A 19,821-nucleotide genomic window follows, 5' to 3' on the forward strand; every position below is an offset into this window, starting at 1 on the left:
ATGTGTGGTATTATTTCTGAGGGCTCTGTTCTGTTGCATTGGTCTATATCTCTGTTTTGGTACCAGTACCATGCTGTTTTGGTTACTGTAGCCTTGTAGTATAGTTTGAAGTCAGGCAGTGTGATGCCTCCAGCTTTGTCCTTTTGACTTAGGATTGTCTTGGCAATGCGGGCTCTTTTTAAGCTCTATATGAACTTTAAAGCAGTTTTTTCCAATTCTGTGAAGAAAGTCGTTGGTAGCTTGATGGGAATGGCATGGAATCTATAAATTACCTTGGGCAGTATGGCCATTTTCATGACATCGATTCTTCCTATCCATGAGCTATGGTATGTTCTTCCATTTGTTTGTGTCCTCTTTGATTTCACTGAGCAGTGGTTTGTAGTTCTCCTTGAAGAGGTCCTTTATGTCCCTTGTAAGTTGGATTCCTAGGTATTTTATTCTCTTTGAAGCAATTGTGAATGGAAGTTCATTCATGATTTGGCTCTCTGTTACTGGTGTATAAGAATGCTTGTGATTTTTGCACATTAATTTTGTATCCTGAGACTTTGCTGAAGTTGCTTATCAGCTTAAGGAGATTTTGGGCTGAGATGATGGGGTTTTCTAAATATACAATCAAGTCATCTGCAAACAGGGACAATTTGACTTCTTCTTTTCCTAACTGAATACCCTTGATTTCTTTCTCTTGCCTGATTGCCCTAGCCAGAACTTCCAACACTATGTTAAATAGGAGTGGTGAGAGAGGGCATCCCTGTCTTGTGCCAGTTTTCAAAGGGAATGCTTCCAGTTTTTGCCCATTCAGTATGATATTGGCTGTGGGTCTGTCATAAATAGCTCTTATTATTTTGAGATATGTTCCATCAATACCAAATTTATTGAGAGTTTTTAGCATGAAGGGCTGTTGAATTTTGTCAAAGGTCTTTTCTGCATCAATTGAGGTAATCATGTGGTTTTTGTCTTTGGTTCTGTTTATATGCTGGATTATGTTTATTGATTTGCGTATGTTGAACCAGCCTTGCATCCCAGGGAGGAAGCCCACTTGATCATGGTGGATAAGCTTTTTGATGTGCTGCTGGATTCGGTTTGCCAGTATTTTATTGAGGATTTTTGCATCGATGTTCATCAGGGATATTAGTCTAAAACTCTCTATTTTTGTTGTGTCTCTGCCAGGCTTTGGTATCAGGATGATGTTGGCCTCATAAAATGAGTTAGGGAGGATCCCCTCTTTTTCTATTGATTGGAATAGTTTCAGAAGGAATGGTACCAGCTCCTCCTTGTACCTCCGGTAAAATTCGGCTGTGAATCCGTCTGGTCCTGGACTTTTTTTGGTTGGTAGGCTAAGAATTATTGCCTCAATTTCAGAGGCAATATTGAAATTGGTCTACTGGTCTATTCAGGGATTCAACTTATTCCTGGTTTAGTCTTGGGAGAGTGTTTAAGTGTCCAGGTAATTATCCATTTCTTCTAGGTTTTCTAGTTTATTTGCGTAGAGGTGTTTATAGTATTCTCTGATGGTAGTTTGTATTTCTGTGGGATCGGTGGTGATATCCCCTTTATCATTTTTTATTGCGTCTATTTGATTCTTCTCTCTTTTCTTCTTTATTAGTCTTGCTTGTTGATCTTTTCAAAAAACCAGCTCTTGGATTCATTGATTTTTTGGAGGGTTTTTTGTGTCTCTATCTCCTTCAGTTCTGCTCTGATCTTAGTTATTTCTTGCCTTCTGCTAGCTTTTGAATGTGTTTGCTCTTGCTTCTCTAGTTCTTTTACTTGTGATGTTAGGGTATCAATTTTAGATCTTTCCAGCTTTCTCTTGTGGGCATTTAGTGCTATAAATTTCCCTCTACACACTGCTTTAAATGTGTCCCAGAGATTCTGGTACGTTGTATCTTTGCTCTCATTGGTTTCAAAGAACATCTTTATTTCTGCCTTCATTTCGCTATGTACCCAGTAGTCATTCAGGAGCAGGTTGTTCAGTTTCCATGTAGTTGAGCGGTTTTGATTGATTTTCTTAGTCCTGAGTTCTAGTTTGATTGCACTGTGGTCTGAGAGACAGTCTGTTATAATTTTTGTTCTTTTACATTTGCTGAGGAGTGCTTTACTTTCAACTATGTGGTCAATTTTGGAATAAGTGTGATGCGGTGCTGAGAAGAATGTATATTCTGTTGATTTGGGGTGGAGAGTTCTGTAGATGTCTATTAGGTCTGCTTGGTGCAGAGTTGAGTTCAATTCCTGGATATCCTTGTTAACTTTCTGTCTCGTTGATCTGTCTAATGTTGACAGTGGGGTGTTGAAGTCTCCCATTATTATTGTATGGGAGTCTAAGTCTCTTTGTAAGTCTCTAAGGACTTGCTTTATGAATCTGGGTGCTCCTGTATTGAGCGCATATATATTTGGGACAGTTAGCTCTTCCAGTTGAATTGATCCCTTCACCATCATGTAATGTGAGCCTGAGTAATTTATAAGGAAAAGAAGTTTATTTGGGTCACAGTTCTGCAAGCCGTATAAAAGTACGGCACCAGCATCTGCTCCTGCTGCTGAGTGCATCATGTTGCTTCCACTCATGGTGGAAGGCTAAGGGGAACTGGCAGGTGCAAAGGTCATGTGGTAAAAAAGTGGAAGCAGAAAGAGGGGAGGGAGATGTCAGATCTTGTTAAATAACTCTTGGAAGTAGGAGAGTAAGAACTCACTCATTACCATGAGAATGGCACCAAGCCATTCATGAAGGATCCACTCCCATGACCTAAACACTTTCCATTAGGCCTCAACTCCAACATTAGGGATCAAATTTCAACTAAGATTTAAAGAAGTCAAATATCCAAACCATAGCACGTCTTATCCCTGAGTTTAAAAGGAATGTGTCAATGTGTCTGTTTTACCACTAAGCATGATATTTATGCAATTTTCTAGTTTCTGTATAAATTTTATAATCTTTAGGAAGTTTTTCATCTATTCCTAGTTGCCAAGAGTTTTCAATATGAGGGTATATTATCGTTTATCAAGTCCTTTTGCGGCATCAAGTGAAGTAAGAGGTGAATCATACTGATAAGATTTTCTAATGCTGAGACATTCTTGCATTCCTTGAACAAAACCTACCTGGTCACAGTGTATTATTATTTTACCATGCTATCAATCTGCTGTTATTTTCCTTAGGATTAGGTGAATAAGCAAGTGAATGAGTATTTATGTATGTATGTATAAATGAGATGGGGTCTTGCTCTGTCACCCAGGCTGGAGTGCAGTAGCATGATCTTGGCTCACTACAACCTCAAACTCCTGGGCTCAAGCACTCCTCCCACCTGAACTTCCCAAGTAGCTGGGACTATAGGTATGTGCCACTATGCCCCACTTCTGTATCTATTTTATAAGTGAGACTGGCTTAGTTTTCCTGTATTATCATTGCCTGGTTTTGGTATTAGACTAATAATACCTTCATAAATAAATCAAATAGCTTAAAACAGTATTATCCTAAGTAGTTTTTTACATGGTGGAAAATGTAAATGAACTTTCTCCTTTTCAAGAGAAATTAATACTCCATAAGACGTCAAATATTTAGAATTGAGTAATATAAGAATAGCCTTCTAACTAGTCTCCCTGCCTCCACTGTGGTTTCCTGCCCAATCATCTATACTAGTATTTTGATTTTTCTAAAGCTCTTCAATAGCTTCCTATTGCCTAAAACAGTAGTACTCAATTACAGTCAGGTAAACGTATATCAAGATACTTTACTCACCAGAACTTTACAGTGTGAATGTGTGTCAAGCAAAACATGCTTTCTATACTCCCTCTCTAATTTTGATATACCTAAAATATGCTTAATGTGGATGTGGATGGGGGAAATGTGTTTAAAAATAGCTCCCATGGCCAGACACAGTAGCTCATGCCTGTAAACCCAGCACGCTGAGAGGCTGAGGCAGGAGGATTGCTTGAGGCCAGGTGTTCAAGACCAACCTGGGCAATATAGTGGGATTCCCTCTCTATAAAAAATAAAAATAGCTGAGTGTGACAGTGTGTACCCATGGTCCCAGCTACTCACTAGGCTGAGGCGGGAAGATCACTGGAACCCAGGAGGTCAAGGTTGCAGTGAACCAGGATTGCGTCACTGTACTCCACCCTGGGTGACAGAGTGAGACGTTGTCTCAAAAACAAAAGCAAACAAAAATAGCTCCCTCTACTGTTACCTAGAAGTAAAAGGAAACTAAAGGTACAATTCCCTAGCTAGGTATATAAGGTGTATATATATAGGTATATAATTTTGCTCTAGTGATCTCTCTAGTCACCTCTTTCCCTGCTCCCCACCCTCATCATACATTATACAACTACAACTTCAACTCTACTCAAACTATAGCCAAGCTACTTGTAATTTCCAAAACAAACTTCACTGTTACACTCTTCAATGCCTGTGTGCTTACCTTTTCTTGGCATGCCTTCCCTGCTAATCCAACTTCTATTTAGTCTTAAAAACCATTTCAGATGTCCTCTCTTATGAAAGTTTCCTTGTAGACCCCTCATCTACCACAAGTTAATCACTCCTTCCTCTGCATTACCTTTGTATCTTGCTGCAAACTCATCTAACAACTGAGTGCTTATGAGTCAAGCACTTCACCAAGAACCTTACATCTTTTGTTGAATTTTCACAACCACCCTATTAACTAGGAGGTATTATACCCATCTATCTAAAATTCAGATAGATTAAGCTGCTTTGACATTCAAAACCTAGTCTGAGACAAAAGTTTCTTAAAATGTTTGCTGTATTTTTTGTATACATTATTACCCACTATATATGATAAACTTGACTACTGAAGCAGCAACTACAATCACTAACCTATTGAATATAAATAAGGAATAAAAGGTTCAAAAATTAATCTTCTAGATATTTAAAGACTATCCTATAAAACAGCATAATTTTCTTCTAATAGTTATATCCCTTTGATAGTTCCACAAAAGTGGTTATAGATAAAAGTTTCCCAAGTGCTTTATGGTTGTTTCTTTCCGTTACTAAAGCCAAGGTATAAATGCTTTCTCTTGATAGATAATAGAACTTCTGGTGAATCTGGATTTGGGGGATTTCCCCTCCCAAACCACAAAACATTTAGATGGAAAAGGAGTTCTACTCAGGATCAAGGGTTTTATAGAATTATGGACAAGAAGGAACTTGGAAGAATACATTCACAATTAAATCCTTTCAGTGAAATGATGCTTGCTTTTCCTGTGCTGAGGACCTGGGTTGCTTTGTAATAGTCCTAATTTTTAGAATTTCTGCCTATGTGTGTCAAAAATAGGTCTCTATAGTTTCTGCCCTGAATCTTTCCTCTTAGGCGGCATAAAAGCAGTCTTCAAATAAATATGCACACTGGAGTCAGAACAAGTATGAGTTTCCATGCTGTCACTGGCTCTGTAACTTCTCTAAATTTCAGTCCTTATCTGCCTAATCTCACAGTATTACAGAAAAATTAAATGGGATAATCCACTTAAGCACTTAGCATAGTACCTGGCACAGAGTAAATGTTTAAAAAATGTGGCTGCTTTTTTTCTTATAGAAGGGCAGGCTTGGTGGCTCATGCCTGTAATTCTCAGCACTTTGCAAGGCCGAGGGAGGAAGAGTGCTTGAGGCCAGGAGTTTGACACCACCCTGGGGAACACAGTGAGACCCTGTCTCTACAAAAAAATTAAAAATTAGCCGGGAATGGTGGTGCACACCTGTAGTCCTAGCTACTTGGGAGGCTGAGGTGGGAGGATCACTTGAGCCCAGGAGTTGAGGCTGTAGTGAGCTATGATTGTGCCACTGTACACTATCCTGGGCGACAAACTGAGATCCTGTCTTAAAAATACATACAAAAATACAACTGAAAGCAAATATTATGTCTCCCAAGTCTTTCTTTTCTTCAGGCAAACCCCTTTCAGTTCCTTCAACTGTTCCTTAAATGCTACTGTTTAAAGTATTCTCATCTTGATTGCTCTTCTCTTGACAAGTTTCAGTTTGCCAAACTTGTCAGATCCAGAAGTGAATATGACCTTTTCCCTTGAAAATAGTTTCCAATAAAAGAAAAAACAATCTTTAAATTATGAAAGTAATAAACATTTAACTGAAAACCTAGAAAATAGAAAGATGGAAGAAAATTACTCATAAGCCTAGAAGTTCATGTCCAGCCTGGGCAACATAGCAAGATTCTGTCTCTTAAAAAATAAATACATACATAAAATTTTTTGAGCGTACAATATGTGCTGGGCATAACAAGCCATGGAATTTGCCTCCAAAAAACTTTGCAATCTATTTGCGAAGTAAATGACTAAAGCTATGATTTGAAATGTGGCTAGCCCAAACTGAGATGTGCTGTAAGTATAAAATTTTCAAATTTACAGTATAAAAATAGATGTAAATATCTCAATAATAATTTTTATATTGATTAGGTAATCAATATAATTACTTCCACACGTTGAAGTGATATTGTGGATACAATAGTTAAATATATATACATTAAAATTAATTTGTTTCTTTTTATCTATTTAAAGTGTCTACTAAGAAATTTAAAATGATATATGTGGTTTGCACAGTATTTCTTTTTTTTTTTTTTTTTTTTTTTTTTTTGAGACGGAGTCTTGCTCTGTCTCCCAGGCTGGAGTGCAGTGGCCGGATCTCAGCTCACTGCAAGCTCCTCCTCCCGGGTTTACGCCATTCTCTCGCCTCAGCCTCCCAAGTAGCTGGGACTACAGGCGCCCGCCACATCGCCCGGCTAAGTTTTTGTATTTCTTTAGTAGAGACGGGGTTTCACCGTGTTACCCAGGATGGTCTCGATCTCCTGACCTCATGATCCGCCCGTCTCGGCCTCCCAAAGTGCTGGGATTACAGGCTTGAGCCACCGCGCCCGGCCTGCACAGTATTTCTATTGGACAGTACTGGTCCAGAGACAAGAGAGAACCTGGTACTTATGGACAAGTCAGACAATTTATCCTACAGTAAGAGAAAAAAGTAGCAAACAAGACAAGGGCCAAATCAGCTAATTAGCAGTTGAATATGTGCCTATGTTTAAAGAACTGTTTCAAGCCATTTGGGGAAAAAAAGAAAAAGACAGAAGTTATCCCTATTTTCAAGGAATTCATAGTCTAAAAGAAGAGACAAGATGAGATTTAAACTTAACCCCAATAATCCCCGCTGCCAGGAACAAAGTGCTATGTTCAGGGACTTCCTCAACTCTACAGCCATCTGGCTCCAGGTGTCTAGTGCTGCATTCCCACTTGCTCTCATTTTCTGTCCTTCAGGCTCTCTAGTGGTAACCAGAGGATGCATATCTGCTTGACACACACACAAGATGACAACTTCATTTTAAACACAGATGTTGCTAGTATCTCACTTAGCAGTATCTCTCCTTGCACATGGGCTGTCCCACCCCAGAGTCAAGGGTATTAGGAAGCTCTATAATTGACAGCATTCACACAGACACGTATCTTCTACTCTAGACCATAGTATCATTAGCCAAATATTATTTACTTCCTTGTAGCTAACAAGCACCATTAAAATATAAAGAATCATTTCAAAAAGGAAGAAACATTTTCCAAATTGTTATGAGGTACCTCCATGTGCAAAGTATTACATAGGCTCTATATGGAAGACAAAGTGATAGACATTATCTAAAGCACCTAAATAAAATGTCTGCTTCTCTACATAAAATGAAGAGTTAGGCTAGTCAAATTCATCCAGAAGTAAACAATGATTGCACTATGGAAGTTTACACAAATTGGGTTATTCTTGTCATATCCCATTAAAACAGAGTTGAGAGGCTAGGGAGAAAAAGCACTCAGGGCACATGACATTGCTGCAAGAATGTAAGTAATTCTCTGCAAGCCTGGCTGCTGAAACTGCCTGCTAAAATATGAAACCAGTTTTATCTAATAGCTACTGAAACAACCTGCTGTGACCCTAAGACTAGTTTTACTCATCGCAGTTACTTATCTAACAGAACTTGCCAGCTTCCGAAACCTTTTTTTTTTTAACATTTTTAAATTTCTCTTTCACATTTTCCTTCACTCCCTATCTTTTCTTTTTCTCCCCTAACCTTTACTAGTGCCAATGAACTTTCTCAAAGAACAATACATAACATTTCTCCTTTTTATAAAACCTCCAACCTTCTCTTTGTTCTTCAGACATACTGAAGAACATACCACCCAGTCTGTGTGTATGCCTGGAATAGCAATCCTTGCTTCCCAAATAGAACGTGTTAACTTCCAAGATTGTCCCTATACTTTAATTACTTCAAAAGTGCTAACATTAACTTGTACTATCAACAACCTACTTACCGTGAACACAGCCCAAGAAAGGGCAGAATGACCTCCTCCATGCAGAAGGAGCAGGACTGGACCCTCTGAACCACTCTTGTAAACTCGAAAAGTGTATGAATAGTTAAAGATAAAACATCTATGCTTTTGCTTACTGAAGTTTTTCATTATTTAATCACAGTAATACTGCTAGAAACTTACATGCAAAACTGCAGACTGCCAAATGTAAGAGATGTAAGTAGACATTTCTGAGACACCAAACCTCTGAAGCATGAAGCCCATGTGACCATTTTGTTCAATGAAAAAAATATATATATAGTCCCTTTGCCCTCGTGAGGACATAGCCCCTGGATTCTAGAAACGAAACTAGTTCAACTCACTTGACTCATGAAACCTTCCCCTGGGCCCCTAAGACAGTTTATCAGTTTCAAGAATTTAATTCTTAATCCCTTCTCCATGCATTAGACAATTACAGCCGAGAAAGATACTGGCATGGACTTACAGGCAATATTCCATAAAGAGCAAGTGAGGAATAAGGTGAAATAAGTAGCAGGAATAAAGAACATTTTAGAAACTACACAAGTCTTTTAACTTAGATAACATCATAAGCTCACTAAAGAATAAGCCATTTTGCAAAGGATATATCCTTGCCAGTTTCATTCTCTACTTCTACATCTTCCATGGACTCAAAATACTGACTCCAAGGAACAGGGGAAAAGTCCCGCTTTCTTCCAGGGCTGAGGAAAAAAAAGAGAGAGACATTTCAAGAAAAATTATGCATAAAGACATAAAATCTTGGTCAATAAACGCTAAATGTAAGTCGGTAATGAAAACAGCAAAGGTATTTTCTCTTAAAAATATAAAGAATTCATCACAAAGTATCATATTAAACATGCATTTAAATAAGAATGTATTTAATGTATTGTATTACATACTAATGTAAATGCATTTAAATAAGTATTTTAAAATGTATTTAAATCCAAACATAGATTTAAGAGTAAAAATTTTAGGATTTTTCAAAATTCTTTAGTATATTTTAATCACAAATAAATTCTGTGTTCATATACACACAAAACCTGCTCATTTTTCACCTTGCTGACTTTAATATCATTCCTACCTCAGTCAACAGTCAATAGTCTTGGTCACTATTACTCCTTTACACATTTAATTCTCCATACTCTTTCATGCTTCCTTGTCATTCCCAAACAATCTCCAATGTCATTCCCAATACAACCTCCATGGAAGGCAAACTGACAATATCAATACCTTGAACTTACAGGAATTTATCTGAAGAACTGCTCACACAGAAGTGAAATGACTTAAGTATTCAATGCAACATCGTTTGTAATAGAGAAAAGTTGGAAAAAATCTAATATCCCTCAATAGGGGAACTGATGAAAATAAATAGTAGTAGATAGAAAAATATTAGTTAGTTGTAAAAATGAATATATTAATAAAAGTCTTTATATATGAATATATAATTCCAAGATTCATATATATAACTCCAAGATGAACACGATATGCGTGCTATCACTTGGGTAAAATTGTGAAATATATGTTAACCATTTATGTATGTTTTCAACATCTCTGGAAGGATATTGATAAAACATTTATGGTATCTTGGAAAGGAAAGTATGATTGGGAAATGAGAGGAAAAATTTTCAATCTCTGTTCCTTACTATCTTTTTATTTTTGATCATGTATTATTAAAAAACGAAAAATTATTCTAAAACAAAATAAATCAGTAAGTGTCTATTCACAATTTATGTCGTCAACCTTGGATGGAATACAAGAAAGAAATTTCAAGCTGTCCCCAATTTCCAACCTATTCTTCTTCCTGGTAATGGAGAAAATTCAGAATTCTATCAGCAGCAAAACATTACCTCCTGCCAGACATGTTCCTGAATATGCTATGGGGCTGATTGGAGAATATCTACAAAGTATGATACAAAGCTCCTTTTAAAAACTTAATATAAAAGCTCCTGGTTGACTATAATACTGGAAAAAAACTACAACAGAGCAGAGAGGTAGCAAGGGATCTATTCTTTCAAAAGTGAAACATTTATTGAATGTCTTGAATGTCTACTCTGTTCTAGGCATTGAACCAGGTCAGTATTTCTGAATCTAACAATGAAATCACCTGGAGAACTTTATACCCATGCTTGGGTCTCACCTCTAGAAACATATTTAAGTGGTCTGTGTCATGGCCTGAGCACTGAGGATTTTTACAGTTCCCCATGTTAAGAGAGAGGCACTATAAATACAACGATAGAGGACATGATTTGGAATGAAAGAGGAGTTCAAATTCCTTATAGTTCCTACCATTTCTCTACAAGTTCCTAACACATTATGAACTTGGTCAAATTATTCTGCCTTGGATTGCAGAGACTGAATAAAATTACTTTTAAAGAATCTAATACATCTAGCGTTTGATAATTGCTCAGTAGATGGATAATCCTATCTTCTGAAATAAAAATAACATTGTGAAGTAAACAGCAACTTCAGCCTGGACCTGCTTTTTTTCCTTTTCTGGTTGCACTTGAAATCCTACGGGAAAACTAAAAGCAGAATTTATAATTCTACTTACTCACAAGTTACTCACAAATCTAACTATCCTACACTAATTTGATTATAATGATAACATGGCATGTCAAACATGTTATAATGGATTCTAAGGATCCATGGATGAATTCTGATATCTGGACCTAGGAAATCATCATAGTAATAGTACTTAATATTCACTATGCACAAACAAGTAAGTCACTGTGCCAAATACTTCACAGACATGATTCCATTTGACTCTTGCAAAACTTTTTATGCCCATTTAACAGACAAAAAAACAGATTTAGACATAAAGGTAACTTGCCAAGGCCACAAAACTATTATATGGTAGTGACAAAATTCAAATCCAGTTCTACCACTCTCTCTCCAAAGCCTCTGCTCTTTACTCCAATGCTGTATCACTTCTTTCATCCTTTTATCTTCTCATGCTGTCATTTATGCTTCTGAAAAGTAATAAGGCTTAAGTGCACATTATTAGAGGTTTTCTTTTTGTAGTCTAAATATAGCTGACTCTGCCAGTGCCAAAGAACCTTTACAAGTTAGCCAGGTACCAGTTAAAGAAAAATTACTTCCTATAAATAGAAATTATTCACAGGAGAACACCCTTCACTTCTAATTTCCTTCATTTAAAAAACCAAAAAACAAAAAAGGCCTGTAGTCCCTGCTACTCAGGAGAGACTAGGGTGGGAAGATAACTCGAGCCCAGGAGTTCTAATCCAGCCTGGGCAACAAGTGAGGCCTCATCTCTTAAAAAATAATAATAAATAATAATAATAATAATAAAACAGGTTTCAGGGACTACCCAACTTATTTCTACCAAACGAGTAATTCCCATTTATTTAAGGAATCAATAATTCTCCATCTCCAAAGGTTGCTCCTACTCCTACAGAGATTTTCTAGCATACCCCTAACAACTTCTTTTAAACACATAATTGGACCAGGCATGGTGGCTCACACCTGTAATCCCAGCACTTTGGGGGGCTGAGGTGGGCAGATCACCTGATGTCAGGAGTTCGAGACCAGCCTGGCCAATGTGGCAAAACCCCGTCTCTACTAAAAATACAAAAATTAGCCGGCCATGGTGGCACATGCCTGTAGTCTCAGCTACTCAGGAGGGCTGAAGCAGGGGAATCACTTGAACCCGGGAGGCAGAGGTTGCAGTGAGCCAAAATCGTGCCACTGCACTCCAGCCTGGGTGACAGAGTGAGACTTCATCTACACACACACACACACACACATACACACACACAAAACATGATTGTTTATAAACTAGAAGATTTCAATTAATTTTGTAACTAATATTAGACATTACATAGGTGGCAAGAATCTTACATTATTTTTGTATTTTAGTCAGAATATTGTGAATTTTAGGGATATAGTTTAGATTGATTCTTATTTTATGCCTAGATACTTTATAGTCATTATAGTTTGCATAGGCCTTTTTTCAATTATAATTTTTAGATTAATTACTAACTTTTTCCTCCCATGGGGTCATAATGAAAGAATTATAAAGTAGTGAAAGAACTTTCAAAAGCATACCAAGGTTAAGTTACTGATATGGTTTGGCTATGTCCTTACCCAATCTCATGTTGAGTTGTAGCTCTCATAATTCCATGTGTTGTGGAAGGGACCTGGTGGGAGATAACTGAATCATGGGGGCAGTTTCCCCTATACTGTTCTCATGGTAGTGAATGAGCCTCACGAGCTCTGAGGGCTAATTTATAAGGGGAAACCCCTTTCACCTGGGTCTCAATTCTCTCGTCTGCCACCATGTAAGACGTGCCTATTTCCTTCCACCATGATTATGACGCCTCCCCAGCCACATGGAACTGTGAGTCCATTAAACCTCTTTTTCTTTATAAATTACCCAGTCTTGGACATGTCTTTATCAGCAGCGTAAAACAGACTGATATAGTTACATTTTAAAAGGAAGAATTTATTGCTGGGTGTGGTGGTGCACCCCTGTAGTCCCAGCTACTTGGGAGACTGAGACAGGATGATCACTTAAGCTGTGGAGTTCAAGGCTGTAGTGCACTACTATCACACTCGTGAATAGCCACTGTACTCTAATCCAGGCAAAACCGTGAGACCCTGTCTCTCTCTCTCAAAAAAAAGATTAATTCACTCAAAAAATATTTACTAAGAACCTATTAAATGTATAAGGCTGGAACTGACATAGGATAATGGGAGATGCTGGGATAATTATAAAACTAGAGAGACAACGCATCTGCTGTCAAGAAGTTAGTATTAAGTACGTAAATATCTAACAAAATGTACAAAGAGTTAAATACCCTAAGAAGTATAGCTAAAGTGCATTGAATGTTCAAAGGAGGAGAGAAAGATTACTTCCAGCTTGGAGAATAAAGGCAGGCTTTAAAAAAAGCACACAGACACACTTAAGCTAGGCATTGAAGGACAGAAAGAATCTGCGCTGATGGAAATAGGGAGGGAGAAAGGGATAAGACATTTCAGGCAGATAAGGAGCCAGCCTGCTGCCTGTCAGAAGGAACACTGAAAACAACAGAATGAGGTGGGAATAATACAGCATTTTTGAAATGCCAAAAGAAGGTGACACAATTAGATAGTGGAAAAAGAATGTTAGCTTAATAAAATGGGGGATATATGTTCTTTTTCTGGTTATTTGTATGTGTGCGATTTTTTTGGAAGGGCCCAACAGTCATGGATGATATCATAGAAAATGAACAGCCAGTCTATAGCCATAACACCCTGAATGCGCCCGATCTCATCTGATCTCAGAAGCTAAGCAGGGTCGGGCCTGGTTAGTACTTGGATGGGAGAAAATGAAGAGCCAGGCTGGACACGGTGGCTCATGCCTGTAATCCCAGCACTTTGGAGGTCAAGGGGGGAGGATCGCTTGAGCTCAGGAGATCGAGGCCAGCCTGGACAACACAACAAGACCTCGTCTCTACTAAAACCAAAAAAAAATTAGGTAGGCATGGTAGTGCGCGCCTGTGGTTCTAGCTACTCAGGAGGCTGAGGCAGGAAGATGATTTGAGCCCAGGAGATCAAGGATGCAGTGAGCTGTGATCACACCACTGCATTCCAGCCTGGGTGACAGGGTGAAACCGTGTCTCCAAAAAGCAAACAAACAAAAAAAGAAAATGAAGAGTCAATAAAATGTAGGGACAAAAGTCTTTCAGAAAGATCAATCTGGTTACAGGCACAAGATGGACTTGATTTTGGGAAAAAATATGTTGCAATAACCTGGCTAGAAAAGGATGGGATCAGTTAATAGGGTTGACAAAGAAAAAAGAGAAAAGAATGGGAGACTTAACTGGCAATGGAATTAAAAGTAAGAAAACACAGAATGACCTTTCAAAGGCAAGGAACAAATCTTGGGAATGTTCAAGATATGAAAGATGATTGCGGCCGGGCGCGGTGGCTCAAGCCTGTAATCCCAGCACTTTGGGAGGCCGAGACGGGCGGATCACGAGGTCAGGAGATCGAGACCATCCTGGCTAACACGGTGAAACCCCGTCTCTACTAAAAATACAAAAAATTAGCCGGGCGAGGTGGCGGGCGCCTGTGGTCCCAGCTACTCAGGAGGCTGAGGCAGGAGAATGGCGTGAACCTGGGAGGCGGAGCTTGCAGTGAGCTGAGATCCAGCCACTGCACTCCAGCCTGGGCGACAGAGCAAGACTCCGTCTCAAAAAAAAAAAAAAAAAAAAAAAAAAAAAAAAAAAAAAAAAAAAAAAAAAAAAAAGAAAGATGATTGACAGCAGAATCAAAGTCAATTTTAAACTTTTGAATAGAGAAACGAATAATTAAGTCCTACAATTTATAAATAAAAATCTACTCTGGTAGGTAACTGTATAATTTTTTTTACATTAGAATAGAATTTATTTCAAACCTAACAAAATAAATAATTTCCTCCCACCTCCTATTGCCAAAGGAAGAAGTTTGCAGAGAGGAGACAAAGTGGTGCTGTGAAAGACACAAAGGAAATATGGTGTTTGCCTGAGTCCCATGAATCAAATGTGTTTATGGACGTTTCGCTATTGTCACAGACCATGTTCAGAATTTAATGAAAGCTATGAACCCTCAATCTAGAAAAAAATGCATGCACATTTATTTTGCATATAATTCCACTGGCTTCAAGAAACCTATCTATGAATCCCAAATTAAGAACGCTTAGCCTATAATTTGACCTTAACAACCTATTTCCAGCAGAAAGAGAAAAAGAATGAGGAGATACTGCGTTCTTATTAGTTCCTAAATCTGAATTCATTTTCCATTTGCTACCAACTAAAGGTTTATTTTCACAACCCAGTTCTGCCTTTATTAAACTATGGGACCCTGGGCAGTCACTTTACTTCTGTAAGCCTGAGTTGCTTCATGTCAGGGGATTATAGTACCCATTTTATAGGTGTTATTATGAGGATCAAAGATGCCCTTTCATCTCTTGGTTACTCTCAAATTAGTCTGTTCTATTTATCATAAAACTAATCATTTTCTAAAATTATCTTATTCCCATATTTGTTATTATCCTCCAGTCACCCCAACTAATTCACCACTAATGTGAGATCCATTAGAACAAGAAGGTTCTCCATTACTTCACTGATGTATTCCCAGCCCAGAGTCTGATACACATCAATGACTAATATCTGTTGACAGTCTGAAACTAATTAATGTGCATAAAGCACTTAGCTTGGTTTCTCAATAAATATTTATTACCATTATTAAATAGCTTTGAGGTTAATAATCCTTACTTAATCCTTATAAACTTTCTAGTAAAAGCAAATGGGATACTACATCAATCAAGACTGTGGTACAGGTATAAGAACAGACATAGAGATCATCTAAATAGAATCAAAAGTCCAGAAATAAACTAGTATTTATAGTCAATTTGTCAGAGGCATTTGAACCACGGCAACTCCATTTTGAGTGAGGGCTAGGAAAATGAGGCTGGAACTTGCTGGGCTGCATTCTCAGAAAGTTAGGCATTCCTAGCCTCTAGGTGTTTATGGTTAAGGGAACAAATTAATAACATTTACTAAACAGATCCACACTTGGGAGCTTCCAGCTATCCTGATATCTGGAGAACAAAGGCATTCCTAATTTTGCTTTAAAGTTAATAATATCGATTCTTGCAAAAATATAGTAATTAAGAAATTAATCCTTTATCACAAACCCTTGTAGCAGAACACATCTCTCCATATATACAAGCATTATATCTAGAGTGGATGCGTTCCTCCTCTTACTTTCGGGAACCTCTACTCTCTCTATGGAGTAGCTGTTCTTTCACCACTTTACTTTCTCAATAAACTTGCTTTTACTTTGCACTGTGGACTTGCCCTGAATTCTTTCTTGAGCAAGATCCAAGAACCCTCTCTTGGGGTCTGGATCGGGACCTCTTTCCTGTAACAAACTGATTTTCAACAAAGGGGCCAAGATCAATTCAATGGGGGAAATGATACTGGGACAACTGGATATCCACATGCAAACGTACAAATCCAGACCCCTTCCTCACACCATATACATAATTAACTCAAAGTGTATCATAAACCTAAATAGAAGAGCTAAAACTATAAAACTCTGAGAAGAAAAAAACAAGTAAAACTCTGTGATGTTGGATTAGGCAACAGTTTCTCAGATACAACACCCAAAGCAGAAGTGATAAAAAAGATACAGGACTTGAACTTCATTAAAATAAATACCTTTTCATTAAACTATACACCATTTTCATACTATGGCTACATACAGAGAGCAGTAAGCACAGTTTCATGGATAAGAACATGGGCTCTGAAGTCAGATTCTTTTAGTCTAAATTTCATTTCCAATAACTATGAGTTATGTGACTGTTGGCATTTCTTCAATTGTAAGCTTTGAAAAGTGATTATTAGTAAGTACTTCCTGTTAGTTATTATAGAAACATGGTTTATAGTTGAGCCACATGGTAGACCAATTGTACTCCTTGTACAACTTTTAGTTTTTTCCAGAATAATTGTCTTTTTAATTTTGTTTGCTTAGTTTTCTATTACAGTGTCACTAATTGTTTCCCAAAACCTTTTGATAGGCAAAAGACATTAATAGGCTTTTCCCTAAAGAGGAAACACAAACAGCCCATAAACATACGAAAAGGTTTCCAATTTAAGAGACATAAATTTAAAATTACAGTGAAGTATCCTATTTCACATCCATCATGTTTACAAAATACAGGAAGCCAGACATTAACAGGTATTAACAAGGAAACAGGGAAGGCTATTTGGAAAACAGTAAAGCATCACCTAATAAAATTAGACAAGTGTCCTTCAACTTGGTAATTTTACTTTACAAAGAACCTCCTGCACACAGGCATCAAAACACACATATAAGAATGTTTGTAGACACATGTCTATAAAAGCAAAGAATAACAAGCAAGCTAAATATGCATCACCAATAGAATACACAAACTGTGATGTATCGGGATAACAGAATATAGCATAGCAGTGAAAATAAATTTAAAAGTTACATGAATTTGAAAAATACTTAGAGAAAGAAATAAGCACAGAAGAATAAATCCTGTATAATTCCATTAATAATAATGTTCAAAAACAGGTAAAGCTAAATAATGTATTTTTAATATACACATGCACAAGTGGTAAAACAATAAAGAAAAGCCAGGCACTGATTATCATGCAATTCAATACCAGTTTGGGAAACAGAGATGCTCTCGAGGAGAGACAAACAGGTTTCTAAGGTGCTGATAACGTTTTACTTCATAAGCTAGGTGATGGACACATGAGAATTATTTTTTGAACTGTACATTTATACTTTACTTTTCTGTATGAGTATTTCACAATTTTAAACAAAGAAAGCCTTTGAATTCTGTAAAACTTCTCTTAATATTTGGTCATTCACATTAAATAATCTACCAGGTCTATTTTTCACTCAAATTTCCATTTCTGGCACCCTCCATTCATCTTCTCCAAATGGGACTGCCTGCTGTTTGATATGATGAACTGGTAACATTTTACTATCATCTCAGGAATTCTTCTTGCCTTTCACCTGTGTTGAATCCCTAATCCCATATCCCATATTTTTCTTGTTATAGTCTCTTATTTTGATGAAACACATCCTCCATCAGCTTCATGAGAAAGGGACATTAATTTTGAAACTTTGCATGTTAGAAAATAGTGTTCCCCATTTTCACACAATGACTGACAGTCTGCCTGAGTATAGACTTCTTATGTTAGGAACTGTTTCTGTCTATGGTAATTAATAGATCCAACTTGAGAAATATTGGCTAAAATTATATGTAAGTGTGTGTGTGTAAAAAATATATAGATGTTACATTTATACAATCATAGTGTATAATTATTAATTATATATAACGATCTTATATATTGTAATTATATAGTCATTCATTCTTTTAAATGCATAGAATGAGCTGGCAAGAAAGTAAGGAACAGGGAAGACCCAGGCCAAAAGTTAAGTAGGGTGGAAACCCAGAGAGGCACTTAGACCATTAAATCTGGCTTTTATCTTGATGGCATTTGCCAACTGTCCGAACTTGAAGTTCTGCGGTTTCCTGGGGCACACAGAACAGGACACAAAGCCCAAGGTAGGAAGCCTTGCTGAGGAGCCCAGCAGGAAACCTTTCTCCCATCAAGCTGGGATCTCAAAAGATCATAAGCTCAGTGAAAGGTTGAAACAATGAACTTTCTGCTCCTTACCACAATCTCAGGATTAAATTTAACAACAACAACAAAAAAAAAGCCTGTCTTAAAACTTGGCGTTCAGAAGAGAGAAGCAAGAAAAAACAAACATGGCTCTCAAACTGATATGGAGCTAAATACATATCATTTACATATCCCAAGAAGTTTCAAGATGAGAATGTAAAGTGGATCCAACTGGTAGTGCCCTCAGGACACCCAAGAGAAACAAAGGCAAATCCTCCTTGAAGAGTCAATCTTCATTCTAGGACTAAGAACTTTCACAAAGTTCCAAGGCAAATTACCATCTCACAATCAAAAAGCATAAAATATGTGAGGAAACAGACCTGTAAAGAGTTCACATAAAAAAATTATCAAATACAATATAAAATAACTGCTTAATACATTTAAATGAACAGAAACTTGAAACAAGCTTCTAGAATGAAAAGAATTAAAATTAAAAAACAGTCGAGTTTAACTGATTAGACACAGTTAAGGAGAAGGGTAAACTAGTAGTGAATTTGTTCAGATACACCTAGATACATCTAGAATCCAAAATACAAACAGAAGATGGAAAATATAAAAGTTAAGACATATGAAGGGAAGAGTAAGTCAGTCTTAAATACGTCAAACTGAAGTTCTGAAAGGAAATAAGAGAGTGGAATAAAAGCAGTATTTGAAGAAGCCCTACAGGTTGAGCACCCCTTGCCCAAACTGTGTGGGACCAGAAGTGTTTCAAATTTCAGTTTGTTTCCTTTTTTTTTTTTTTTACTTTGGAATATCTGCATATACACAATGAGATATCCTGGGGACGGGACCCAAGTCTAAACACACAATTCATTTATGTTTCATATAGACCTTATACACATGGCCTAGAGGTAATTTTAAACAATGTTTTTAATAATTTTGTGCACAAAACAAAGTTTGTGTAAACTGAAGCATCAGAAAGCAATGGTGTCACTATCTTAGCCACCCATGTGGAAAATCTATGGTTGTTTGGCATCACCATCATTCCTGATTGAACTTACATGTTACTGATAATCATTTTTCTTACACTTATTCACATGTAAGTACTTAACAGTAAAAGATACAACACACCATTAATACAGTGAAAAAACATAATGTACTCAGGGTAACCAACCAGCATAGTAACATCACAGAACATCTCTATCGGTTATTAAATAAAAGCAACAACCAACAATGGCAGGCATTCAGTCTCCTACCTACAATGTTGTGTTTGATTAAAAGGTTACCAAACACGGTATTTTATTTTTTAGGTGAGAAGAAACATCAGAAACAGTTGAGGGCTGTGTTAAGTCTGTTCTTGCATTGCTGT

The 19,821-nt window shown here is 37.2% G+C and overlaps 1 protein-coding gene across 2 annotated transcripts in view; it reads right to left on the reverse strand.

Annotated features, from left to right (window-relative positions):
* PPME1 (protein phosphatase methylesterase 1) overlaps nt 1–19,821 on the reverse strand; it is an 83,851-nt gene that overhangs the window by 41,909 nt on the left and 22,121 nt on the right. For both annotated transcript variants that reach the window (XM_010366828.2, XM_010366826.2), the window contains exons 2-3: nt 8,912–9,005; nt 8,290–8,382 (exon numbers count right to left, since the gene is read on the reverse strand). In XM_010366828.2, the coding sequence (XP_010365130.1) occupies nt 8,290–8,382; nt 8,912–9,005 (187 nt within the window). The remainder of the gene's footprint in view (nt 1–8,289; nt 8,383–8,911; nt 9,006–19,821) is intronic.

This window comes from Rhinopithecus roxellana, chromosome 15, assembly GCF_007565055.1.
Source record: "Rhinopithecus roxellana isolate Shanxi Qingling chromosome 15, ASM756505v1, whole genome shotgun sequence".
In the NCBI taxonomy this organism is placed as follows: domain Eukaryota; kingdom Metazoa; phylum Chordata; class Mammalia; order Primates; family Cercopithecidae; genus Rhinopithecus; species Rhinopithecus roxellana.